This window comes from Miniopterus schreibersii, assembly GCF_964146895.1.
Source record: "Miniopterus schreibersii genome assembly, chromosome: 5".
Lineage (NCBI taxonomy): Eukaryota > Metazoa > Chordata > Mammalia > Chiroptera > Miniopteridae > Miniopterus > Miniopterus schreibersii.
This window is the reverse complement of record NC_138106.1, coordinates 26,789,343-26,817,206: the sequence shown is the minus strand read 5'-3', so window position 1 is coordinate 26,817,206 and position 27,864 is coordinate 26,789,343. Positions and strand designations below refer to the sequence as shown.

Genomic DNA, 27,864 nt, shown 5'->3' with positions numbered 1-27,864 from the left:
TTCCATAATTTCCTCAATCATTCTTACCAATGGCCATTTAGGTTATATACAGTTTATCAAAAAATACTACAAAAAATACTGGTCATAAACCTATCCTCACGGACCAAAATATTTACTCAGAATATCACAGAGGCAGTATTACTAGAACAAAGTACTGTTCAGCTTTATTTTCCTTGATAAATTATGACTCCTTTATTATTGTCATTTTTCTTTTGAAATGAGAAAAAAACACTGCAAAAAAATGACACAGAGATCAAAAGGTATCATAAATCTGAGTGATGGGTACAGAGGTGTTCGCCTGCTAAATCTCTACTTGTTTATGATAAAAAAATTTTCATAATAGAAAATTAAAGGAAATAAAAATTTAACAAAAGAAAAGGCAAGTGTCAAATTTAAAAAAAGGCAAGTGTCTGAGTTTTGTACATAAAAGCAAGAATCCTTTAAGTGAAATTTTTCTTTTCTAATGTTGCTTAACAGATAAGGTTAAATCTGCAGACCTATTAGACCATCTTACTTAATGTGAGCGTTTGAATAATCTCCAGCTCTGGAGGCACTTCCCTCAGGTGAACAGGGGAATGCAATTCACACATTTATATCCTTCTTGCCTTATTGCTGTGTGAGAGCAATGCTGTCCCAGCTACTGTAACAAGGAGAGTAGCTCCCTACATGTTTTGTGGAAAAAGACTGAACCCTTAAACAAAACACTGTTACAAAAAGATTAAAACACCAAGAAATAAAGAACATATCCTGAGAATAACTGAACTTATTTTTTTCTATTGTACTTTATGTCAGATATTTAAAATTTAAATATAAAAGAGTTAGATTTCCTAGGAAAATCTTTAATGCATTATTAAGAGTTACAATTAAATGGCAAAAACTGGAAGGTGATATGCAAGTAGCTGTGTTAAAGTTGAGGGACTATAATTTTTATTTTCAAATTTTTAATAGTATCACAACTTTCCAAAAAAAAGTTAGAGCATAAATAGAAATTAACTCACCATAGGACAAATAACACTCACAGGAAACATGAAATTTTGTAAATGGCTAGAAAATAAGTACAGGGTGGGGCAAAAGTAGGTTTACAGTTGTGAGTATGCAAAACAGAGTTTATTCTTTTATTATTTATTATGTATTATTTTCCACAAGAACTGTATACCTATTTTTGCCCCACCCTGTATATTTGTCTTTGTGCTACAATTCCAAAAAGTATCCTAAACAAAGTAGCAATAATTTCCCCATCTTTAAATATGAAGTTATTTTACCAAAACAATGTTATGAGCAGCTGAGACCTTTCGAGTAACTAGAGGTTTCCCTCACCTTACACATGCCGTAGTCAGTGAGTTTAATGTGTCCTTCTGAGTCCAGCAATACATTGTCCAGTTTCAAATCTCTATAAATTATCCCTCGTTCATGAAGATAATTTAATGCCAGACTGATTTCTGCAGAGTAAAATCTAAAATAAAATGAAAAATAACTCATTTGATTCAAGTTTTTAAATTGTGGCAAGTTTCTAGAGGAAGGTATTTAAGTCCTACTCCCGTCTGCAAATTAAAACATCAAAATCATGTCAAAAGGTTTTTTTTCTCCCAGTGTTTTCAGCAACAATACCAAACTCAAATTGAAGTACCACTTTAAAATATCTGAACCCAAAACACAATTATCAAAGATCCAGTATAAATTAAACTCACATTTTCCTGAAATTATTAATTTGAAAGTCTCAAACAGGAGTTCTTAATCTGGATGGACTCCAGGCAGTCCACAGTCCACACTCATACAACTGGGGGTAAGGCTGTATGCACCTGTGTGCATATAGACCTTCTATAGAGTTGCCGTAGTTTGCATCACTTCTCTAAAGGACCAATGACCTCACAAAATGCTAAGACCCACTAATTTGTCTAGAATAGAAAGGATACTAAAAGTAAACTACTCAAACCAAATCCATACCAAAATTCCTAGAAAAGTAATTGAAAGAAATTATTCTACAACCATGACATTTAATATTAAAGAAAGAAGTTTTAAAACTGCCACTAACTCATTGGTGACAACCAGAACTTTTGACCTGAATAATGAAAATGAAACACCCAAGCTGGCTTACGGCTGCTTTGATAGATGTTACCACAGTCTTGTTTGGAAGTACAGAATATACACCTTCCAGCTACTTAATTCTATGAATAGGGAACCTGAGCCCTTATTCTATACTTCAATTACTAGAAAAGCAAAGATGGTAAAAACAAAACAAAATTGGAACTTTAACACAGTAAAACTGGACTCGTTTCCCCATATTCCACTGAGCAAACATGGGACAAATATTGGCTATGTTTACAAAATAAAGTATCATCTCTGGCTTTGCTATGAAGGGTGACCATTTGATAAAGCCTAAATAAATAATAAACATACAGTAAATTTAAAAACAAGAACAGTTTGGCCCTGAGATTAGACTGATATAATTTATACCTTCTTATGAAATTGAAGGATATTATCTCTTTTTGACAAGAAAAAAAAAAAAATCAATGAACTCGCAAGATTTTGACTAAATAAGTTATTTTAAAAAATCAAATCTCTAACATTTGTTACAGACATGTACAAACTCGTATGCATCATTTTTCCATTACTCTTGTGAAGCACAAAGAATGAGAATTCCTGCCAGTTATTAGTAAAAACAAACCACTGCTCTGATGAGCTAAACTTCTGATCCAAGACCATGATTCTCCCCACCTAACTCTTTCAACATAGAAACAACCTACAGTTGTGTCGAACAGTATCAAAGAAAGGGCCCTAAGTAAATATTGAATGCTCTTTGTTCTTATTCATCACCATGCATGGGATCAGAGGACCAACTCAGAAATCATAATTACAAGAATAGTCAGAAATATATAATAGTTTAAGAGGAATGGTTTTATTACTCTCAAGTATACATGAATAATCATCATCTAATGAAAAGCTGTCAGAGGACAGTTTCAGAGGCTGATGCTGAATAGACAAAATATTTGAAAACAATTGAGTTTAGCTGACTAAAGGTTTCCCCTTTAATACTGTTTATATCTTTCAATTGCTTATAATTATATTATCACATATATAATATATAATGTTACATATTATGTCATATATTATAATGTAAACTAACTTTTAGCTTAGCCTCCACATGAATTAACTAGAATCAAAATAAATGATTTTTCTACTGTTTTCAACCACTGGCACATAAGAAGTCCCACAGCTGCCCCCCCAAATTCAACACAAACAATAATCAAAAAACTTGCCTGGCATGTTCTTCAGGAAGTTTTCTTTGCCGCTGCATATGAAACATCAGATCTCCTCCATTTACATACTCAATGACAAAGAACAATCTAAAACACAGGAGAGAACACATGAAGCCAAGGTCCAAGATAAGGCAGTGTAACTTTGCAGTTTTAAACACTAAAGAGACCAGTCACAACATAGAGAACATTCTATGATCTACCCTTTACAAAAATCCCAGGAATTTGGTGGAAACAAAGGGTGGTTGGAGTAGAAAGCTGTTTAATCACAGAAGATACAAGAAAGTTAGCCAGCATGGTAGCAATTCTGTAATCTGCTACTTCTGTAGTACCTACTGCTTGCAATCCAGACCCTCTCACTCCCACCCCAATTTTAAAGTTTGTACAATAAGTCACTTCAACTGTCGTTTAAGGTAAAGAAATTATGATTTCTCTTCCCCAGTTAAACTCTGGAAAATTTTAAATCCTAAAGCTAAAATCTTAGGGCTATTTAAAAGTTTGGATTTCTACTACTATATTACAACCTGGCTATTTTTTTTAAGCAGGTAATTTGCTCATGCTAATCAAAATAGGTATCTGATTGGAGTATGAGTGACAGGAAATCATAAGCATCATACTGTTGTGTCTGTCTCCATGACTTCCACTTCAGGAGTTAGAGTAGGAAGGGTTCTTGTTGTGTAATATACCAAAGTATGTAAAGCCCAGTAATCACTCCATTATCTTCTGACCTTACCTGCTTTCTGTCTGAAAGCAAGAATGCAGCCCAACAAGAAAAGGATGATTGGATGCCTGCTCAAAAACATGCTTCTCTGTCTGTACCCAGTCAATATCCTATTTTAAAATATGAAAGAAATCTTTATCAAACTGAAATATCATCAAAACTGTGATATATTTATTCTTAGCAATTCAATGATCACAAATGCAATTATTAACCAACTCGGCTAAATATCAAAAGAATGGATAATTATGCAACAATTTATATACAAAGAGAAAAACACCACCAGTAAACATTTCAATATTATGAAACAGTCTAGAAAACTTTTACAAAGCTCAATCAAGTACTTTCCCTTATCATAATATGGTTTGATTTTTATTTTTTAAAAAACTAATAATCATATTTCTTTAAATATATCTTATATAGTCTCTTTGAAGCATTATTTAGAAAAGTAGACTGAAATAAGTCATGAACATTGAGGTTTTCTATGAAATGGTACGCAATTTAACAGTTTTGGAGGAATAAAACATTGCACTTACCTCGTCGTCATTGACAAGCTCTTTCTTCACAACTTTCATTGCATAAATACGGTCTGTTTTTTTTAATCGCACCAACAGTACTTTGGCATAACTTCCTCTTCCTATTACCCGGAGCAAATCAAAATCCTGAAGACCTAGACTGGACGAAGCTTTGCCACTTTCCCTGGTGTTCATTGCCTGTCAAGAACATTTATATCAAAGAGTTATATCTGGAAGTATTTTTCATAATACATTTCTAACACCTAGTTATGCCTATGATAGTTGAAAAAATATTCTCTGATTTAAGTTCTTAACAATTCATTTCTTACATCATTCCAAACAATGCAATCTAACTACTCAAGAGGTGAGGTGAATTCAAGAGTTGAGGTCAGACGGGTGGTGACAGCAGTAGAGAGGGAGAAATGTTAAAGGATGTCTTAAAAAGGAACTGGTAAGACTTTGGGGTGTAGAGGCAATGGAGATGCATGAATAAAAAATGACACTAACTTTAGTGACTGGGAGAGTGGAGGTATGGAGGTACCACTGATAGAAAAATAAAGTGTGAGCACAAGAAAAGATTGACAGAGTTATTGAGATAATAAGCTTGGTTTTTCATTTTGTAGTTAGAAGTTACAATGGGACAGCAAGATGAGTCTGCTGGAAGTCTGATATATGAAATCTGAGCTAATGAAAGGACACCTTCAGAAACAATGGAAACTACAAGTATGAGGCAGTACAGCTAATAGAAAATCTTCTTTTCTACACAACACCAAGGTTCCCTTGGAATGACAAAATCAGCCTTATAATTCATTCACAACTAGAAACTTAGGCTTCTGTTAATTTATAGAGAAGACTAAAGATAATATAGCTGCACAATTCTCAGCATACTATCAACAGATGGACTCATGAGAATTAAGTATGAATTTTCTAAAGTGTAAGAGTATCAATAAAAGCAAATACCAAACTTTGAGAAAGATAAAGAAATGAGTAAACACTACACATGTATATGTATATATATAATGAAAACTAAAAAAAAAGATTCAAAAGAAGGATCATACATGAAAATTTAAAAATAATAATCTGAGTTGATAAAAGGGAAAAATAAAGAGCGAAGAAAAACCAGATTAGGGCAGATTAAGAAAGCAGAGAATGGTTAGAAGATAAGGCAATGTACACACTTTATATGGTTAACAGTAAACTATAAACGAGAGTCAAATTGGACAAAAGCACAGTACCTTCACACACTGAAAAGACCGAGTGAAGCGACAGAAGCCAGAACACAAGAACATTACCTTCAAAGGCCTAACCCCACCCGTTAACCTACAACTCTATATCCTGCAAAAATAGCCTTCAAAAAACAAGTGAAATAAAAACCTTTTCAGACAAACATAAGCTAAGGATATCCATCACTAGTCAGCTCTCACTAAAGGAAACACTGTTCTTCAAGAAGAAAGATGATCTCATATGGGAGGGGAGACATGCAGAAGGAATACAGAGAAAAAGAATAAAATGTGGGTAAACCTAAATAAGGACTGACTGCTTAAAAACACTGACGGTAATACACACACACACACACACACACACACACACACACAGAATTTTAAAATGTGACAAAAATAGCACCAAAGGCAGGAAGAGAGGGTGAGTAAATTTAAAGTGTTCTAAGGTCCTTGCATATGATGGGAAAAGTATAATTAATAATTTTTATTGCATTTAAATAAGTTAAGGATGTAAGATGCAGTCTCTAGAACAACCAGTAACGGAATAGCAAAAGGAGGTCAAACAAATAGGTTCTGGTCAGGATGGTAGAGTAAGTGCTGTGCTCACCTCCTCCCATGACCACATCAAAATTATAACTAAATTATAGAGCAATCCACCTGGAGAACTACCTGATGATGAGTTAAACAGAGCTCCTGTAACTAAGGATATAAAGAAGAGGCCACATCAAGACCTGTAGGAGGGGCAGAGACTTGAAATAGGCTGGTCCCACACCACGTGCGGTGTTTGAGAATCATGAGGGATATCCTGGCAGCAGAGGTCGCACTTAGGAGAGAGGGGTCCCAGCCCCCACACCAGCTCCCTAGCCCAGGAATGCAGCTCCAGGAAGAGTAGTCCCTACAACAGCTGGATGTGAAGACCAGCAGCAATTCTGTCACTCTTAACGTCTGTGCCTGTGCACAGACTCACTCACTCACAGGCACTCATCCTGAGCTCCAGCAAAGGGTAAGCAGCTCAAAGGCACCGGAGACATGCTGGGAGAGACTGAGTTGTGTGACTTCAAGGCCAGGGTTGCCACTGAGCCCTCCCCTCACAAGCCTACAGGGGCAAGCCAGTACCAAATCTGAATGTGCATAAACCAGGCAATAACTCACCCATTCCTGGTGACTCCCTGAAACCCGGACCTACCCAATTCTGTGGGTATTCTTCCAGGTCAGACAGAAGGCTGCTGGAAACCCAGCAGTTCTCGTAAAGGGTCCACACACAGACTCAACTGCTCACAGGCATTCACTCTGAGCTTCCACGAAGACCCAGCAGCTCAAAAGGCACCAGAGTCATATGAGGAGAAATGGGATTGTGTGGTTTCGGATGAGGGCCGCCATTGTCCCTCTGTTGAACCCTCCCCTCTCACAGCCTTTAGGGGCAGGTCAGAGCCAAATCTGAATCTGCAGTAACCTGGTGAACAATGCCGGCCCCACCCTGGTGACTCCCTGAGACCCGACTCCACCCAACTCGCACACTGCCCTTGGCTCCTTCAGTGGCTGTGCCTCAAACCCCACTGAGAGCTTTCTTAAAACTCCTCAAGGTCTTCAGGCCCTGGACAGGTGGTGGCTAGCTTTAGTGTGCCCTGTGCCTTTGCTGAGTGGCCTGGCGCAGGTGGTAGCCAACCTCAGGTTGCACCTTGGCCTCTTCCACAAACCTCTGGGTACAGCACATGTAGCTGCCAACCTCAGATCCCTTTGTAGCTTCTACCAGATGTCCCCGGGCTGGGCATAGGCAACAATTGACCTCCATCTGCATTGAAGGCCCTTACAAGAGGTCTCAGAGCCAACATGCCCAGTGGCTAGCCTAAGACCACAGCAGAGTACCAAGCGATTAGCTCCACAAATGGCACACACAAAGAGTAGTCTTAGCAGGCACCCAAGCCCCACTGGGGTGAATCTTGCTGTGGCTGTGGCCAGTCCTCACAGCTGGTCAGCCCGAGGGTCAGCCCCACCTACTGACAAACAAACAGTAATCAAGGCTCAATTACAACAGGAAGGCATACACAATCCACAGTCCTGGAGCACCCGGCTCAGCTGACCAGGAAGACTGTGCCACTCTACCCCACAGGACACCTACCGCATCAGGCCACCCTTCCAAGTTTGGAAGACATAACCCATCTACCTAATACACATAAACAAATACAGAGACGTAGCCAAAACGAGGAGACAAATAAACAAGTCCCAAAAGAAAGTACAGGAAAAAACTCCAGAAAAAGAACTAAATCAAATGGAGGAAAGAAATTTACCAGGAACAGAGTTCAAAACACTGGTTATATGAATGTTCAACGAACCGAGAGGAAAAATAGATCAACTAAGTGGGAACTTCAACAACGAGATGGTAAACACAAAAAAGGGTAGGGACACGATAAAAAACTAGTCAGAAATGAAGAATTCACTAACTGAAATGAAGAATACACTAGACGAATCAACAGCAGATTAGATGACGCAGAGGAGCGAGTGGTGACTTGGAAGACAAGGTAGTGGAAAACTGCCAATTAGAGCAGTAAAAAGAAAAAAGAATTTAAAAAAATGAGGACAGTTTAAGGAATCTCTGGAACAACATCAAGCATAGCAACATTTGCATCAAAGGGGTACCAGGAGAAGAGAGAGAGCAAGGACTGAAAACCTATTTGATAAAATAATGATTGAAACTTCCTTAATCCAGTAAAGAAAATAGATACACAAGTCCAGGAAGCACAGAGAGTCCCAAACAAGAGGAACCCAAAAAGGCCCACAACAAGACACATTATAATTAAAATGCCAAAGATTAAAGACAAAGAGAAACTCTTAAAAGCAGCAAGTGAAAAGCAGTTAGTTACCTACAAGGGAGCTTCCATAACACTGTCAGCTGATTTATCAACAGAAACTTTATAGGCTAGAAGGAATTGGCACAAAATATTCAAAGTGATGAAAAACAAGGACTTACAATCGAGATTACTCTACCTAGCAAGGTTATCATTTAAAATCAAAGGAGAGATAAAGAGCTTCCTGGATAAGAAAAAGGCAAAGGAATTCATCACCACCAAACCAGAATTTCAAGAAATGTTAAAGGGACTTCTTTAAGGAGAAGAAGAAAAGAAAAAAACATAAGTATAAATAACAAAATGACAATAACTATATACCTATCAACAACCACTTTAAATGTAAATAGATTAAATACTCCAAGCAAAGGACATAGGGTGGCTGAATGGATCAGAAAACAAGACCCATACATATACTTTCTACAAGAGACCTATTTCAGATCAAAAGGCACATACAGACTGAATATACATGGATGAAAAAAGATGTTTCAGGCAAATGCAAAGAAACAAAAAGGCTAGGGTTAGCAATACTTACATCAGACAAAATAGGCTTTAAAACAAAGGCTATAACAAGAGACAAAGAAGGACAATACATAATAATAAAGGGATAAACCTAGCAAGAGGGTATAATCCTTGTAAACATTTATGCACCCAAGGTAGGAGAGCCTAAATTCATAAAGCAAATATTGATGGACATAAACGGTCAGATCAACAGTAATACAATAATTGTTGGGGATTTTAACACCTCACTGATCTTCTAGACAGAAAATCAAGAAGGAAACAGTAACCTTAAATGACATATTAGACCAGATGGATTTAATTGATATTTTAGAGCATTTCACGCCAAAGCAGCAGACCACACGTTAGTCCACAAACAAGTCTCCATAAATTTAAGATGGCCAACAGACATATGAGAAGATGCTCAATGTCAGTAATCATCAAAGAAATGCAAATTATAACCACAATAAGATATCTGACACCTGTCAGAATGGCTATCATCAATAAATTAACAACCTGTATTGGTGAGGGTGTGGAGAAAAGGGAACACTTGTGCATTGTTGGTGGGAATGCAAATTGGAAAACAGTGTGGAGGTTCCTGAAAAAATTAAAAATAGAACTACCTTATGACCCAGCAATTCCACTTCTAGGTATATATGTGAAGAAATCCAAAATACTAATTCAAAAAGATGTATGTATCTCTACGTTCACTGCAGTATTATTTACAATAGCCAACATACAGAAGCAACCTAAATGTCCATCAATAAAAGACTGGATAAAGAAATAGTAGTACACAGATACAATGGAATGTTACTCAGCCATAAAAAAGAATGAAATCTTACCATCTGCAACAGCATGGATTGACATAGAGGGTGTTATGCAAAGTGAAATAAGTCAGTCAGAGAAGGACACATACCATACAATTTCACTTATTATGTACAATCTAATGAACAAACAAAACAGAAACATAGATACAGACAACAAACTGATAGATGCCAGTTGGGAATGGGGTTGGGGGATTGGGTGAAAAGGTGAAGCGATTAAGAAGTACAATTGGTAGTTACAAACAGTCATGGGAAGTACAGCATAGGCAAGCAATATCATCGGTAACATTGTAATAACTGTGTATGGTGCCAGGTGCCTACTAGACTTATCAGGGGGATCACTTTATAAATTATATAAATGTCTAACCACTACGCTGTACACCTGAAACTAATATAAAGTAATATTGAATGTCAACTGTAATAGAAAAAATAATGGTTTACAAAAAGAATGTCAAACAAGCTAAAAGAGATGAAAAGTAATAATTAACCCAAAAGAAGGCAAGAAAAGTAACATAAAAATAGGTGATATATAGAAAACATAGTAAAATGGTGGATTTAAACACAAATCAGCAATTAGTATAAATATAATTACAAAACAATGCTGGCCATGTACTGATGATTGTTTTAACTGGGTAATAGATACAGAGGCTTTATTATACTATTTTGTTTACTTTTATTTCTGTTTGAAATTTTTCCATAATAAAAGGTGGGTTGTTTTTTTAAAAAAATATATCTTTATTGATTTCAGAGAGAGGAGAGGAGAGAGGGAGAGAGAGATAGAAACATCAATGATGAGAGAGTCATTGATTAGCTTGCCTCTTGCATGCCCCTGACTGGGGATTGAGCCCGCAACCCGGGCATGTGCCCTGACTGGGAATCGAACCCTGATCGCCTGGATCCTAGGTCGACACTCAACAGCTGAGCCATGCCTGGCCGGGCAAAGGTGGGTTTTTAAAGGTAACCAAGAGTAAAACATAACTTATTAAACATTAGAAAGTGAAGGGAAGAAGGGGAGGTAGTGTGAACTAAATCTTTCATGACCAGAAATAGAGTTTTAATATTAAAAAACAGAGGTATAAACATTATGGACACAACTAGAATGACTAATGGATTTCCTCTCAGAAGTCAAAGTGGGAGTGAAAGGTGTGAGGCATGATAAATCTGTTTTACTACAAGCTCTTTTCAAAAAATTGGTTACCATTTTAATTAAGTATGTTTTGCTAAAATATTATTTTATTTTAAAAACTGATAAAATGTTTAATAGAAAAATAGTGGCTGTTAAGTGCTTAATCATTCATACTCAAACAACAATTAGCCTATAAAATAAAAGGATCTATAAGTATATTTAAACAATACTACCAACTATTCTAAATACCATTCTTAAATACATTATAATTTTTAGATTATGGTATCTTAATATGAAAATAAGTTCTTCTACCAGATTATTTCTTAATTTAAATGAAATCAGTAATTTACTTATTAGATTAAATCAGAATAAAACTCTAGAATCATTAAAAATCATTCCTGCGTTTTACCATTATGATCTAAAATCTAAGCAAGTCAATCTGTCCTATCTTGACACTGTCAAGTCTTATTAAAAAGCTAATGTACAATAAGACTAACTTTCAATAAACTAACATGAACAACTATTATTAAACATATTAATTTTTTTAAAAAAGACTAGTTAACTTACCTCCTTTTCTTCACCAACTTGGTCCAAACTCTCATGACTTGAAGGATTATATGGAATTACTAAAAACCCAATCCCAAACATAAAAAAAAGAGAAAAATAGCATCCATTAGCTGAGTTTGACTTAAAATTTCTCTTGATTTGCTTATTCTAGTTTTTATTTCTGGTCTTCATCATTTAAAATTAAGTATCTATCCTGCTAATAACAAAGTGTATGTAAATATGAGTTAAATCCTAATCTTTAATAAGGGTAAGGAGAGCAAGAATCTTTTACCAAATATTTTTGCTATTTAAAAAAAATTTTTAAAAATATATATCTTTATTGATTTCAGAGAGAGAGGAAGGGAGAGGGAGAGAGAGAGCTGAAACATCAATGATGAGAGAGTTGTCATTGATCGGCTGCCTCCTGCACGCCCACGACTGGAGATTGAGCCAGCAACCCGGGCATGTGCCCTGACTGGGAATTGAACTGCGATCTGGGCCCTCGCTTGATGCTCAATTGCTGAGCCATGCCCGGCTAGGATATTTTTGCTACTTTAAAAATATTCTATCCTTTACAAATTAATCAATTCCTTGTATAAGGGTGACTCTATAAACCCTATTTAATTATTTTAGTATGAATGAGGCATGGAGGTAGAGGGTCTCTAGTTTTAGTGGTCTCTCACTTCTTTCATACTCAAAATGTTCCTAACTACCGCACCACATAGGTGAAGTAAAAAACTGACAAAGATTGGGCTTCAGGCTTCCATTCCTTCAAGCCCCTTGGGTAAAATAAAACAACAGCAGCAGCAAAAAACCCCTACATTTCATATAACCAGTTTCTACTATGAACAAGAGATGGCATTCTGTCCTTTCAGAAAAACTGTTTGCTTTTTGCCTTTCTTGATTCATCCCCTATCAGGCTTCTCTATCCATTTAATTGCTCTTTAAATTTCCCAGATACACATATAAGGTTTTGTACCTACTTGATCATTGAACTCACATAATCTTTTTTGAATTTTGCATCTCTATATCTTTTACATACTTTCTACTTATGATAATAAAGCTTTTAATAAAAACAGGTCACTTTAACATAGTCAACATGGCCCACAAAATCAGTATGTTTTCATTGTTGGAAAAAAACTAGGTCTGTCGAACTTAAAGGGGTCTCAAAAGAAATGAATCTGTATTAGAGAAAGGAGTCACTTCTTGTAGTTTACGTAGTTGTCTTTTTAAAATGAAAAATATATGTGTTGAATATTGTGACCATATTACCACCACAAAATATGGTTACCTAGCTTTTATTTGGGGAGAACAGAAATGTTTTTAAACTGGGGTGAAAGAGTCAACTAAAGAAGTCTTTGAATGATACTTTGCTGATGAACAATGGTTCATGACAGTGTCATTCTTACCTGTTTGTGCATGGTCTGGATGCATGGATGACTGATCCATGGGCATCATTGGTTCCTACAAACATTTCCAAAGAAACAGTAACTTAGTGGATTCTTTTTAAATCCCAATATCTCTATAAATTCAGAAACATTACTTTGATGAGACACAGCATATTAAAACTTAAGTTTGAAAAAATATAACTTCATAAGTGAGAATTATATTAATATTTAATTCAGTTTTAATTTTACTATATGACACCACATAATATTCCTGTAAATGAGGTAATGTCACATTTTACAGATAACAGAGGGAATACAAAACTAATTTCAGACCATCAAGTAGAAATCAAAATTAAACTGCTATATACTCTGACTTGTTTCTCTCCTATAGTACCTAATCTTTTGAGCTCCATATACTCACTTTAAGTTTCTGGCACAAAGGGTATCTAGTATTTGACTTCTTTAGCTGAGGAGCAGGGATAGATTTCAAGATGTCTATAAATCTCTTCAAATTATATGCAAAATTCTATGTGAAGGTGTTAGTGACCCAAAAATGGAAAAAAAACAAAAACAAAAAAACTTCCTAGAAACTGACTTAACCAACTAACTGCCAATAACCTCAGGATAATGCTAATTCAAACCAAAATGTTACTAACTCATTAACCTTGGACCCAGGTTTAATGAATACCTGCAAGAAAAGGTGAGCTTGAGAAGGAACCTTAATTATACTTATAATTTTAAGGCTGCCTTAAAGAGAGGCTCATGGATTTTTCAATGCATTTAGCACCCATTCTAAATATAGTGACTAACCCTGTCCCTCTTTCCTTTTCCATTTATAAACTCACATAAGTCATCCATCACCTAAGAATATGCGCACAAACATCAACAGTTACCTGGAGAAATTATGCTCACACTTTTTGGCCTTCCGTTTGTCCTTAAGATTGGATTTTCACCTCCCTAATTTGTATAAACCCACATCTAAGCTTATATGAACTAGCTAAGTAATTCTAATACCAAAGAGATACCACTAATAACCTACTTTCACAATGTTCAAAAAAGGTACTATGAATAAACATGGAATAATCATTCTAGAAGACAATTTAGAAGGATGCATCCAGATCTTTCTAAAAACACATATTCTGTAACCCAGTAATTCTACTTCTGGATCCTTAAGGAAATAATAAGTTATTCATCAGAAATTTCATTATGATTTTTATAGGAAAATTCAGAAAACAACTCAACTGTTCCATTGTGAAGAACAGGTTAAAAAAATTATGGTATACACATATAACAAAATATTATGTGAAAAATGATGAGGAACAGATAGCTAAATATAGAAAGATGACCAAATTATATTGGTCAGTAAGAAAAATGGGTTAGAAAAAAAGCATATGCATGATCTCACTTTTGTTAAAAAGCATGTAAAAGAACAAGATACATTCAAATATCATGTGCCTTCTCATGGAAAAATATTCCACCTTCAATGAAGTAGTCTCAAAAATAGCCCCTGAAACCCAGTATCTAATCAAACCTCTAGATCCAACTACAATATACAGAAAATAAAGAGGACGGGGAACATTTTATACATACCATGAAAAAGCAAAGGGAAAAATTATGCAGAACTTTAAATGACAATGCAATTTCCTCTACAATTAAACTGAAAGGGGTAAAAAAGAGCGAGAGGAAGAGTGAGAGCGCAACACATACACACACAGAGGGAGAGACAGAGAGCAACAGAGACAGAGAGAAAGGAATTGGTAAATTAAAAAATAGCTAAGACATTTTAATCAATTATAAATATAGACTTCATTTGGATCTGATTCATAATGAAAATGTTTTGTAAAAACAAAACATTTATGAGACAACTGAAAATCTGAACATTGCCTGGATGGATATTTGACATAAGGAATTTGGTTTTTAGTTTTCAAAGAGTCCTTATTTTTAGAGGTACATTCTGAAATATGTCTGGGATTTGTTTCAACATAACTCAGGGTTAAATGGGTAGGGGTATAGATGAAACAAGATTGGTAATGAATGAGTAACTGTTGGAGTAGGGTGACTGGTACATGGAAGTTCATTGTATGGTTCCATCTACTCTTACCATATGTTCACATTTTTCTACATGAAAAAATTTTAAATGTTTATGCATATAAATTTGCATAGAAGAAGTTCTGGAAAGATATACACAAATGACAACTACTTTAGATGGTAGAGTTCATGGGGAATTTTTATTTAATTTTTCTTTATTCATTTGTGTTCTCTATTTTTTCTATTATGAACATGTTTTATTACATATTTAAAATAGAAAGTGAAAAAAATTTTAAATGCAAAAACTCCCCCATTAATCTGACACTTTAAATAGCAAACATGAAGACTCTGACTGTTCTGACCTGATAGGTGCTTAGTGTCGATGCTAGAATAAGGGGAGCTACAACTAATGAGTTTAACTTAAAGAAGAGAAAAAAAATCTCTTAAATGGTTCTTCCTACATCTTCCTAATTTAGAACAGAGGATTTTGAATCAGGCTAAACAGAAAAGTTAACTATATCCTACAAACAAATTTGTAATGACAGTTCCCCAATTCACAATATGTAAGCTGGACCGCAAAGCATTCCTACCTACATTCTGCAACAACACTGTTGAGCTCAGATTCCTTAACCCCCCTCCCGCATTTTAGCCCTCTGTTCTAGTAGTGTTATCAAAAATGCCCTATTAAAAATAGACAACTGTGTCTTACCGGTGGCAAAGAATGTCGCCCACATTCAGTGGTGACAAGTTTATGGCACTTCTTATGAACCAGGAGTTTGCAGTTGATGCACTTATATCCCTGGCGTCCAAGTCCCCATATTCGGTCAGTACAGATGGCACAATGGGCACGCTGGAAAGGGTAATTTAATAGAACTGAGTTAACAACAACACAAAAAGGGTCATAATCATTCCCCAACAGTTTGCTCATAAAATAGTGAAAATAGTGGCTTTCTTCTCTAACTCAATTCTCTTCATTATATGTAACTTTTCCAAAGCTATGATAGTCAAGGGAAGATAAACAGAAAAGAGAACTTATTTTAAAGAGACAGTGAAATTTGTGACCACGTTGTTTTCTGTTATAAGTCTAAGAATTTTCAGTCTTCATATAATTAGGTTGAGAGTAATAAAAATAGAAAAAGTGAGTTAAACTTGAGAAACATATGGCAGAAAAAGCTGTACAAGGACTCTCAAGCAAAAATAAACCTTCCAGATTGTTCAGAGGTCGAACCATAGCCCTGCTCTTAAAGAGCAATACCTAAAGTGACTTTTCATTTCAAAGCTTTTTAATTATCAATGCTACTTGGAACAAGAATTTGGGAACCTTGGGTGGTGACTTCACATTAATGAATTCAGAACATGGCAGTAGTTTTAAAATGGAAATGGGAGTCCACAGATTTATAGTTATCAAGAACAGTTAAAAACATGAACTTCTGGAGATAAAATTTTTTCAAACCTTGGCTCTGCAACTTACTAGCTTTGTCATCTTGGGCAAGTTATTTAACTGCCCTGTACCTCAGTTTCTTCAACTATAAAATGGAAATATGTAATATCTATCTCACAAGATTGTTATAAGGATTGAATGAATTAATATATGTCAAGCATCTGGAAGTGTCTGGCACATAGAAAAAGCTAGATAAGTGTTTGCAATTATTATTTTCTAAACAGTGAAAATTAAAATTACAATATTAAATGATTTGCAAAACAAACCTTGCTTATTTTCTGGGTATCTTAAATTATATTAAAAAATCCAACTTCTTATAGCTAGGGAAACCATATAATTAATCATCAAATCAGGAACATTTTTAAGAGTGAAAGGAGCTTCTATTAAAAATTACCTCAAGAAAACATGTGTACTGTAAAAACTGGGAATGTTAGGTAACTTTACTCCTTTAAAAGGGAATAACAAGACTACCTTTCTTTCATAATAGAGAGGAAAAAATAGATTTCTCAAATTATCAACATTCAACAAACTAAGGTTTACCCTGTTGAAACGCTTGGCTTGAAAAGTGTGGCCATTTGCACAATAAAGCTTCCTCCAGCGGCGTGCACCTCGGCGGTAGATGGATTCTAAAGAAAGTAAAAGTTTAAAAAAGGAGGAAGTCTGAATAAAAATCAGTATTATAATTCAGTGATTTTTTTTTCATGATATTGATTGCAAAAAAAAATTATATTGAAAAAAACCTGAAAGTGAAAAAAATAAAAACACATTCATCACGGGACTAATGAAAATAAAGCCCTTGGTGTATAAATGTTTCAGTGACTATTATTGCTTTTCTGTTTTTTCATTTTCCCCCAACTTAGAATTTTGAAGTTTTTAAGTTCACAGAGGAGTTGAAAGAATAAAACAATAAACTGCATCCTTCACCAAGATTTGCCAATTACTAACATTTTATTTTTCCACATTTTGCTTTCCAATTTTAGTATGTGTGCTGTCAAAGCGACACTTGCTTTCCTCTCTATTTACACATACTTTTCCTCAATCACTTAAAAGTTGCAGGTATCATAACACTTCACCCTCAAATTCCCATTACCTGAGATTAAGGGCATTCCTCCTAATTCCACTTAAGCACAATACCATTACCACGTCTTAGAAAATTAACATTAACATAATATTACCTAATATACAGTTCAGATCCAAATTTCTCTATTTGCCCTCAATGTGTCATTCATAGATTTCTTTTTCTCTTGAAGACCTAACCAAGATTCAGGCATTGAGTTTGGATGCTGTACTTTTTTTGTCTCTTTAACGTATGCTAAAACATTCACTCCACCTTATTTGTTGTTTGTTTTTCATAATGTTGAGGGTTTTTTTTAAGTCTAGGCAGTTGTCTTAAGTCCTACATTCTGGATTATCTACTTCCTCATTAAAGTCAATATTAAATACTTGGCAAAAACAATACACAGGTGATTGATGTATATTTCTCACTGCATCACATCAAGAAATATACAAATGTCAGAATGTTGACTCCCACTACTGGTGTTCACTCTGTTTAAGGCAGTGATTGCTAGTTCTCTCTCTTTTTTAAAAAAATATATCTTTATTGATTTCAGAGAGAGGAAGGGAGAGGGAAAGAGAGAGAGAGAAACATCAGTGACGAGAGAGTCACTGATCAGCTGCCTCCTGCACACCCCTGACTGAGGATCGAGCCTGCAACCCAGGCATGTGCCCTGACCGGGAATCGGACCATGAGCGCCTGGATCCTAGGTTGATACTCAACCGCTGAGCCACGCCTGGCTGGGCTGCTAGTTCTCTTTATTTGTAAAGGTACATTTTCCATTTTATAAGTACTCTTACAAATATCTAAAGGACATTTTGTAACCACGAGAATATTCTCTTCCCCAACAACCTTTCATCCAATGGTTTTTATATTAATGCTTTTCCTAAGCAAACCAAGAGCATTCCCAAATTAAAATCTAGACCATCTGGGTAATTTTGGTTAAGTCAATCACTATGATATATACAGTCTATTAGTCACTAAGAAATGTTCCACAATAATAGTTAACACCGTGGAAAGATTCCGTTAGGTTTCTAAACTCATTTTAAAGCAAATGTAGCAATGGGGGTGTGTGTGTGTGTGTTACTATTTAAAATTAAGATAGAAAAGACCAAGTTGAAATGCTCTCAATTAGAAATTTTGAGAGTATAATATAGAACCTTAAATATAAATAATTTATTTTTAATTATTTATTCTGTTAGGAGTAACCAAAGCAGAAAGTTACTATTAGTAATATCTTAACCTAAAAGAACAGTCTACTTCAGAAACTTTCGTGAACTACAACTTGATATTTCTTAAATTTAAACATGTTAATGTTGGCTAGGAATTAAAAGAGCCAAGAGACCACATTAATGGTTATCAATTTTTCCCCATGCTCCAGTTTATTAATATTTATTATACTGTGGAAGGAGGGGGTGTCAAAATCTCCATGAGCAAATTTTAAAACGGGAAAGTGAGCATGAAATATAGTGAAAAAGTTAGAAATAATATTTTATCTGTGTGCTACATAGTCGATTTGAAAATGGGACTCTGGAGCGAAGATCTGCTACAATGGCAAGTCTTTCAAAACTTGGGCTTGGCAAAAGAGCCGCTTCTCCAACAGCTCTGTGAAGGCAGCCTACACTGGCCTTAATCCATCTGCCACCACAAGTCCAGAGAAATATTCCTAGCTGAGTCCAAACCTAAATTTTCACTACTGCTTCCAAGTTCCACCTATTCCTTATATTTCCCCATTTTCCTGTATAGTGCACGGCCACCGTTCAACTCTATATACAAACACCCATAGTTCTTTAATTTTTCCTTTTTACCAAGTTACATGAAGAGTCCTAGAATTAAAAGTTAGAACTACTGCCATGGCCAGTGTGGCTCAGTGGTTGGAGTGTCATCCATACACCAAAAGGTAGCAGGTTTGATTTTCCAGCAGGGCACATGCTCAGGTTGCAGGCTCTATCCCTGATTGGGGCACATGTGGGAGGCAACAGATTGATGTTTCTTTCACATCAATGTTTCTCTCTCTCTCTCTCTCCTTCCCTCTCTCTAAAAATAGATAGATAAATAAACAAATAGTTTGTTTTTAAAAGTTAGAACTACTTAATTCAAAACATTTACAATTCCTTCTAAAGTCATAGATATGCGCAGAATCCACAAGTGAAAATGAGTTGCCTAATATCCACAACTAATAAATTATATCATGTATCAAAAGCAATAATTTATGATCATACACAAGTTTGCATATTTAAATTACATCAGGCCAAATAGCTGCTTGACTCTTTCAAGTCATTCATGAATGGTAACCACTAGCTTAAACATTCAAAAGGAAATCGTGTAACAATTCCTAAGGATGTGTGTTGAAGTATTTAAAGGTGAAGTATTATGTCAGTTACTTACTCTCAAATGGTACAGCAAAAACATAAAAAAAAATAAAACAAGTGTGTTTCCTATGTATATACATGTATGCATATGTGTACACACATACAGATACAGAGATAAAGCAAATACAGAAAATGTTAAAAATTGGTGAATCTAGGCAAAGGATATATAGGTATCTTTGTTTTTAATGTTTCAAATTCTCCATAGGTTTGAAACTTTCTGAAATTAAAACCTGGATATGACTTAAAATTAACTTAATTTTCCTTTCAAATGCATAATAGATAATTATGTCAGTAAGTTATAACCTAAGAACTGCCTTATTTTGATGTGGCAAAGTCGAGTTTAGGCAGTTGCTAATATACTCTAAATTAGACTAAAGAATGGAAAATAAATCATACGAATTAAAAGTTCTATTTCTGATTTCCTTTCACTTGTGCCATTGTATCATAACTTAATTCGACTGTACTAAGTATATAAACACTCACTATCTTCTCCTGGACAGGGCATTCCAGGACGTTCTGGTACACAAGGAAATACTGAAAAAAAATAAACTAAAATTAATACAGCATATTTAAATCATACAAATTACATAGAATTTTGAATTCAAATATCAAAAAAAATTGTTCCAAATTTCAATCTGACCCTCTTTTGACACAACATACTTAGCATATGGTATTATTTGTTGAAAGAAATGAAAGTAACCATCCATAAATAATGCATTAGAAGCTCAAATTGCTAATTCCAGTCCCTGTTACCTCATTGATTTTTTCTGTCTTAGAGAAATCATTAACTACTATTTCCTTAAATCCTGTGGTAGTGAAAAGTTTACTATAGTGAAGAACTGAAATTAAATTACAAAAATTATACAAATATGAACATAAACCATTACAGCTTTTAAAAGATGTATATTAAACTTAGGAATAAGTTAACACCAGAAACAGTAACCAAATCCAAAAAATGTAAGTTTTATCTTAGAAACTATATATTTATAAGCAAGCTAATTTAGACCAGTTTTTACAAAGAGGTAGAATATAAAGAAATAGTATGTTTATGAATATTTAACCAACTATTTGTGGTCTGTGATGTACAAAAGGACATGTTTGATAAAGAGCAGAGTATGGGAGGCACAGTTCCTCATACATTTTTAAGAGCTGAAATATAAACTAACTTTCTAAAAACATCTGTGATGTAGTATAAAAAGTAATAAAACATAAACTGTTTAATACTACAGATCAATCACTTCTTTAAACATTCATTGTAGTTTTATTAAATTATGGATTCCTTGGGAGTCACTAAGTCAAATTCTAAAGGTAGAAAAAAAGTCAAACTATTTTTCAAAAACACACTGTATAGAAAAGTATAAGAGAATTACAACAAGGTATTGAAATAATTCATTATATTTAGCAGAGATTTATATCTGTTTCAAGTTAAAGAGTTCCCTAGGTCTCCTAAAGCTCCCCAAAATGTTCCATAAAAATTGCCAATGTATTGCAATTAAGTGCAGTACATTAAGGGGCTTCTACATGAGATAAAAAATTGGAGGGAAGCATACTAGAATGGAAAGAACACAGATCTGGAATCAGAATATCTAGATTTACAACCACGGTCTATACTGTACCAGTTACAAGGTGGCTGAGTTTTGGTTTCTTTTTCTATACCACCACCCACCTCTCAGGCTTGCTGACCTTTAACACAATAATGTCTACAATAACTATGTAAATAGTTTCACTGTTAACCCTTAAACAAAAGAAAGGACATTTAAGATACCTTATCTTTAGGGACGCATTGTTTACATAAATTAAAAACTGTAAGGGGATGACTTAGATTCAATGAGGCTCTCCAGTCTTAAGTTCTCTATTAAACTCTGCTGTGAAACACTGTTTTAATATTCAAGGAGGCATACACAAATAACAAACTTCCCAAGATTAAAAAAACGGATTTTGTCTTCTGTAGCAATTGAGAAACTACTGAATAAGGACAGTTATATAGCAATGAGCCATAGAGATTAAAAAAATGACATCAGTATTATGTTTTAAATTGGTCAAGAATATAGGTTTATTGTGTTGTTTTTTAAAAATTATTGCTCTAGAAGAATAAGAAATGACTATTTCTTTACCATGAATCAAGAGTTCAGAATCCTTGTTTAGCTCATAAAGCCTAAAGGCTTCTTCTAACTCCAACTGAGATGATACTGTACACGGGTCTCCTGCAAAATATAAAAAGTAAAGCTCACTTTTTAAATCCTCTAAATGTAATGATTAGTAAACAATTTCTGTTACATAAAATCTTGAAGAAAAAAATTACATATACATAGAGAAATATTTGATAAGAACAAATCTTTGGATACTTATTTAGACAATTCTATTCCCTAAAGCAGATAATTTAACTTCCATTTCTATTTCTATAAAATATTATGAGGTTCATTGATACCAACTTTTATAAATATAAAACAACTTAATTCTCAATAATACATATTAAAAATGTAGCAAACAGAACCTACAACTGACTACATTTAGATTGTCACTGAAATATGACTAATGGCCAAGGACAAGCTTTCTGTCACCTGTTTCTTTAAAAGAGGAAGTGAAAGTAATTCCATTGCCCCAATATGGTCTGTTAGAGGTCTCCATGTAATCACTTCGTCAAATTCTTCCTTCACCTTAGAGCCTGCTCAAGAGACTCATAGAAAGGAAGTGTGGCTAATAAAGTACCCTGGACTGAAGAGATGTCCTGTTTGAGCTTTTAAATGTAAATGTATAGTTTCAGTAAATTTACACACAGAGAAGGGGAAGGAAGAAACACCTCCCTTAGTCAACCAGCCAAAAAACTGAGTCATCCCTGGCAATCAGTGAGATGACACATCTCCCAATAGGATGGCATTCCTCAGTGAAAAAGTCATTTTGAACATAGTTGGGGCCTGAGCTGGATCCTCAACACTACCATTCTTTTGCTCGTTCCTGTGGTTACACCAAATGTTACCACACACTAGATGCCACCAACCCTGTCCAAACCCCAATCACTCTCAGCAGAGAATTTGGATGAAGTCATCTCCTGTCCTGCGATCTCAAAGAAATGAGTGTCTCTGCTCTGTTCTCTAACTTAGCCACGAATCCCTACTTCCATCTTTTCTGGGTATTACTCCATTAGCCTTCCTTAGTTGCATTTTTTATTTTGGCTTTCCTTCTACTAGCTCTTCTCAGGCAAAGGCATGTTTGAATCTCCCTCTCAAAAATCTCTCTCTCACTCAAGAAGCATCAAAAATCTCTCAAAGAGCCTGGCCAGTGTGGCTCAGTGGTTGAGCATCTACCTATGATCCAGGAGATCTTGGTTCGATTCCTGGTCAGGGCACAGGCCCAGGTTCCAGGCTCGATTCCCAGCAGGAGTGGGGGGGGGGGAAGGGGCAGCATGCAGGTGGTCAATGACTCTTTCATCATTGATGCTTCTATCTCTCTCTCTCCCTCTCCCTTCCTCTCTCTGAAATCAATAGACATATATTTTTTAAAACAATCTCTCAAAGAGGTGTCCTGCAGTACTTTGCACCCAGGCTTTCTCCCAGGCTCCAGATCCCGTCTCTCTGTGCGACTTCAGCAAAATTACTTCTTTGAGTTTCAATTTTCTCCTATGTAAAAAGAGGGCTATTATCTATGTTGCAAGTATGATGGGAAAACTAAAGATCATGTATTTAAAATGACTCATAGTATGCTTAATCCATTATAGGTGTGGCTTTTATTATTGCACTTTGATCAAAAGCCATAAATGGAATTAACTATTGTTAAAAGTATCATTATAACCATTTTTAAAAAAATCAATTTTTCCTTTTAGCTAGACATGGTCTTTTTGCCAGACTAGTATTCACTTGCTTCTGGTTGAAACGTAGGCCAGGTCAACTACCTGCTTTCAATATGCACCTAGAGACGAATATTTTGAATAACCACAAGGAAGTGTGGAAATAAGAGTTAATAGCTGACATTACATGTATTCAAATCTATTTTGTTTTTATTGGACTGAATGGCTTTGGTTCAAGTAATACCTTTTTGGACCAACTGTTTAATGCCTGATAAAGCAGGACACATTACATAGTCATCATCATGAAGCAAAGATGAAAGGAAAAGCTATTTCTTAAAGCCCACTCTCTTACTAAAATCTGAATTCACATCTTAAACTGAGCGGTGACATCTGCTCAGTTTAACGAATTTCAAGATAATGAAATCTGTATGTTAACTAGATGTTGGATTATATCACATAAAAGAAGTATGTTCCTTACTATCCTAAGTATGGTTTTGTTACTCAGTTTCTTCTCCTATGAACATATCAGTTTTATAATGCAAGCCAGGAAGAAGTTTAACTTCCTAGAATTCACAAAAACTCCATACTCTTTATGCCAAAGAATGCTTATATTCATTTAAAATGTCCATTTTAAATGAATCTAACTTATCAAAACCTATAGGAAATGAATTTAAAGAGCTATATCCAAATAGTACACTCTCCCACTCTCTGCAACTCATTTTCAACATTTTTCCTCACATAATCTTTTACAGGGTGTAAAAAAAAAAAGAATTCACATATGCTATTGGTGAAAGTATAACAAAAATACAATATTTTTGGAGGTCAATTTAATACCACCTGTCCTCAAGGATACATTGAATTTCAGGGAATTTACCCTAAAGATAATACAGTACAGGTGCCCAAAAATATATGCACAAAAATATTCTCTGCACCAATATTTTTGATAGTTAAATTACAAACAACCCAAAAACCCATCAAAACGGAATTGGTTAAATGAATTAGGGCACAACCATATTATAATAATATCCCACAACATTTTAGGAGGAACAAGATAAATCTCCATGCACTGATATGAAAAGATATCCAAAAGATGTTAAGTGAAAAAGCAGGTAACAGCTTGTACAATATCAGTCTATTTGTAAGAAAGGAAAAAAACCTGTTACTATGTCCCTTCTAGTTGTATATTCACAGAAAAATATGTCATCAGTTTGTTTATAGCAGCTCCTTCTAGGGATCTGAGGATTCCCAGAGATTCTTTTTCCTTCACACAAATCAGTATTTTTGCAAAAGCATGCAATATTCTTAATAAAAATTTTAATAAGAAACAAAATATCCAAAGTCTACTTTCTAATAAAAGAGAAAGTACAGAAAATAAACATAGTAAAATTTAAACCAGATAATCAAACCCTGAATAAATTAGAAATTTAGAAAATACTATTAGGTTGTAAATATAAAAAGTACATCCTTAAGGAAAAATGACCACAATTGAAGTATGATGAACTAAAAAGTAACATTTATCATTCCTTGCCCTCCCCCTCTCCACACAGCATATGAGAAAGGGGGGTGGGGGGGGTTGATTGTTACAAAATTACTATTCATTCTAAAATCTTTAGTTCCATTAAGCAAACCAGTTTTTCCACATGTACATCAAAACAAATCAGTAAAACTGGTTTTGAACACAAGGAAAAAGAGCTGTTGCCATAAATCTGTTTAAAGGAATGAAGTAAGCGTATGATCTTTATTTACTCTAATAGAAAACCCCATGATTAAAAGTTTAGCTTCTAGAACAGTGTTTCTCATAAATCAGAGAAATAAAATTATAGTTCTGTCTTCCATTGACCCTACACAAAATTTTTTTCTCCAGATTAAGTATGTCCCAATGCCTAAGTGGCTAAAAACAAAGGTGACAAAATTACAACTGAAAAATAATTGCAAGGAACTTAAAAATAATTACTACTGGCTCTGAATACCTAAAGTCAAGAAAAGACTGGTATCAGAATCAGCCAGGGTAAGAAGGGAATCAACAGACCTTAATGGAAAGTTTAACCTTTTATTTGAATGAGGCAAAGGATACAGTTTTCTTGTTTTCACCCAGAAAATTAGGACACGTAATAGCTATTTCGAGAGAAAAACTATGAACTGCATTATAAAAGGATATGACTATTTAAGCAGATAATTAACTTAATTTACTATGTGAATCTGTTCATTAAAATATGCTATTAAGAAAAAACAGAATACACCCAAACTCCCAATGCTTAAATCTCCAACAACATACATAACTCTACACTGTGGAAAGGCTTGATATTAACCTTTCATACGATTCATAATCTTTTGTGTGCATAGTGTTACTCAGTACTACTCTAGGCACTGGAGTTCCACAGTGAAACACATAATCTCTGCCCTCATGGAGCTTACACTGTACCATACAAACAAGATGCAAAGTGAACAGGCGTGAAAGGCTTTTTGGAGGACATGACATCTGAGTTAAGAACTGAATGACAAGAAAGAAGCAGCCATGTGACAATCTGGGAACAGAACTCTCCAGGCGAAGATAATACAAAGTACAAGGGTACTATAAGGTATTTTAATGGATTGTCTCTAAATCAATTTTTAAAATAAAATGCATTATCTACTGATTCCTATGTGCACTACAATTTGAAAACCGCTGATTGCAAAACCTCTACATGGCAAATAAATAGCATGAAATGATCAGAACAAGATTAAAAGGAAAATAACACTGGTGCATGGTAAGATTCAGTTTATTTTTTGCTAACTATATTCTATGCACTATGCTAAATTAAATAGTCTCATTTTCGGGCTAAAGACATACTGTAAGATATTCACACCATTTATAATTAACAATATTTAAACTAACCTTGTGATAGACTAGGTAAAAAAGTAGTTGAAAAGATAAAGGTATTCAGTTTTACTCTTAAATAGTACAAAATTTAAAATACCAAGCTAGCATCTTCACTTGCTAGATTTCAAAAAATGTCAAGGACTCATAATACCTGAGGATCGTGAGGGCAAAAGTGAAGGGATGCTCTCATTCAGTGTAGTTGTGCCATAAACTGGTTTAACTTTTTGATAGCTAATTGTCACTAGCTACCAAATTTATGATATGTATATGCTGCAAATTTGCTACAGAGAGAGTCCCATCCAACAGTACAGAACTGCATATAAAAAGGTTATGTACTGCTCCTAGTAGTGAAAATAGTCCAATGTCCATCAATAATGGATTAAATAAATAAATCATGAAATATCTACACTATGGAATACTATGCAGTATTAAAAAAGATAATGATGTAAACTGATGCACAATGAAATGAAAAAATGTCCAATACACAATGTAAAAGGAAAATATTGCTTAATGGTTTGTATATGATATAATGTTTGTGTTTAAAAAAAGGTGTGCCTATCAATAATGCATAGAAATAAACATATTGTATATGTATTGAAAATATCTAGAAGGAAAACTGTTATCACTGGTTTCCTTTTTTAGGACTGGGATTGGTGAGAGAGGAGAGAAGCAAACGGGCAAAGATGTTTACAGTTCATAAACATCTGTACTAGTCTTCCCCCGCCAACAGTGAACACAGATTACTTTAAAGAAACTTTAAAAATGTTTCAAAAAATTAAAATGGGTTTGAACTTATCTATAGCTTAGAGCTAGGATAATATCTTTCCAGGGCTCTTCATATCAGGGAACATAGAAATGGCCTCAAATATTGAGCTAAATATTATAATGACATTCCTTAAAATGAAATTCCACTCATAATTAATAGGAAAACCATTATACAAACTAGTATATTTAGAGCTTCTTTTTACAACACTTCAATGATATTCCATCATGTAAAATACAGTCTAATGTGGTTTGCAAAGCCTTCAGGGATCCATGCTTCTCAACCTTTAATACTCATGCAACTCACCAGCAGATCTGGCTAAAATAAAGATTCTGATTCAGTGGTCTGTGATGGGGCCTGAGATTCCCTTTCTAGGGAGCTCTGCAGACCACATTTGGAGTAGCAAGGATCTAGCTCAAGTTCATACCTCACCCCTCCCCACACTTTAGATTTAGTGAATTAACTGCTCTTCCCACATACCATGTTCTTCACACCTCTGTACCTTTTTATATCTTATTCTTCACTGTAAATGGTTTTCCCCTCACCACCTCCACTTCAGAAACTTTTACTCTTTGTTATAGTTTAGTTCAAACATCACAGGGACTGCATGCATGTGCAGATGCTGCTTCC

At 34.8% G+C, this 27,864-nt stretch overlaps 1 protein-coding gene across 1 annotated transcript in view; it reads right to left on the bottom strand.

Annotated features, from left to right (window-relative positions):
- Nucleotides 1–27,864, bottom strand: part of PRKCI (protein kinase C iota) — a 57,386-nt gene that overhangs the window by 13,770 nt on the left and 15,752 nt on the right. The window contains exons 3-12 of the mRNA XM_081138779.1: nt 21,942–22,031; nt 20,311–20,361; nt 16,942–17,027; nt 15,670–15,810; nt 12,954–13,008; nt 11,566–11,624; nt 4,509–4,685; nt 3,988–4,085; nt 3,258–3,344; nt 1,318–1,453 (exon numbers count right to left, since the gene is read on the bottom strand). Of these exons, the coding sequence (XP_080994905.1) occupies nt 1,318–1,453; nt 3,258–3,344; nt 3,988–4,085; nt 4,509–4,685; nt 11,566–11,624; nt 12,954–13,008; nt 15,670–15,810; nt 16,942–17,027; nt 20,311–20,361; nt 21,942–22,031 (980 nt within the window). The remainder of the gene's footprint in view (nt 1–1,317; nt 1,454–3,257; nt 3,345–3,987; nt 4,086–4,508; nt 4,686–11,565; nt 11,625–12,953; nt 13,009–15,669; nt 15,811–16,941; nt 17,028–20,310; nt 20,362–21,941; nt 22,032–27,864) is intronic.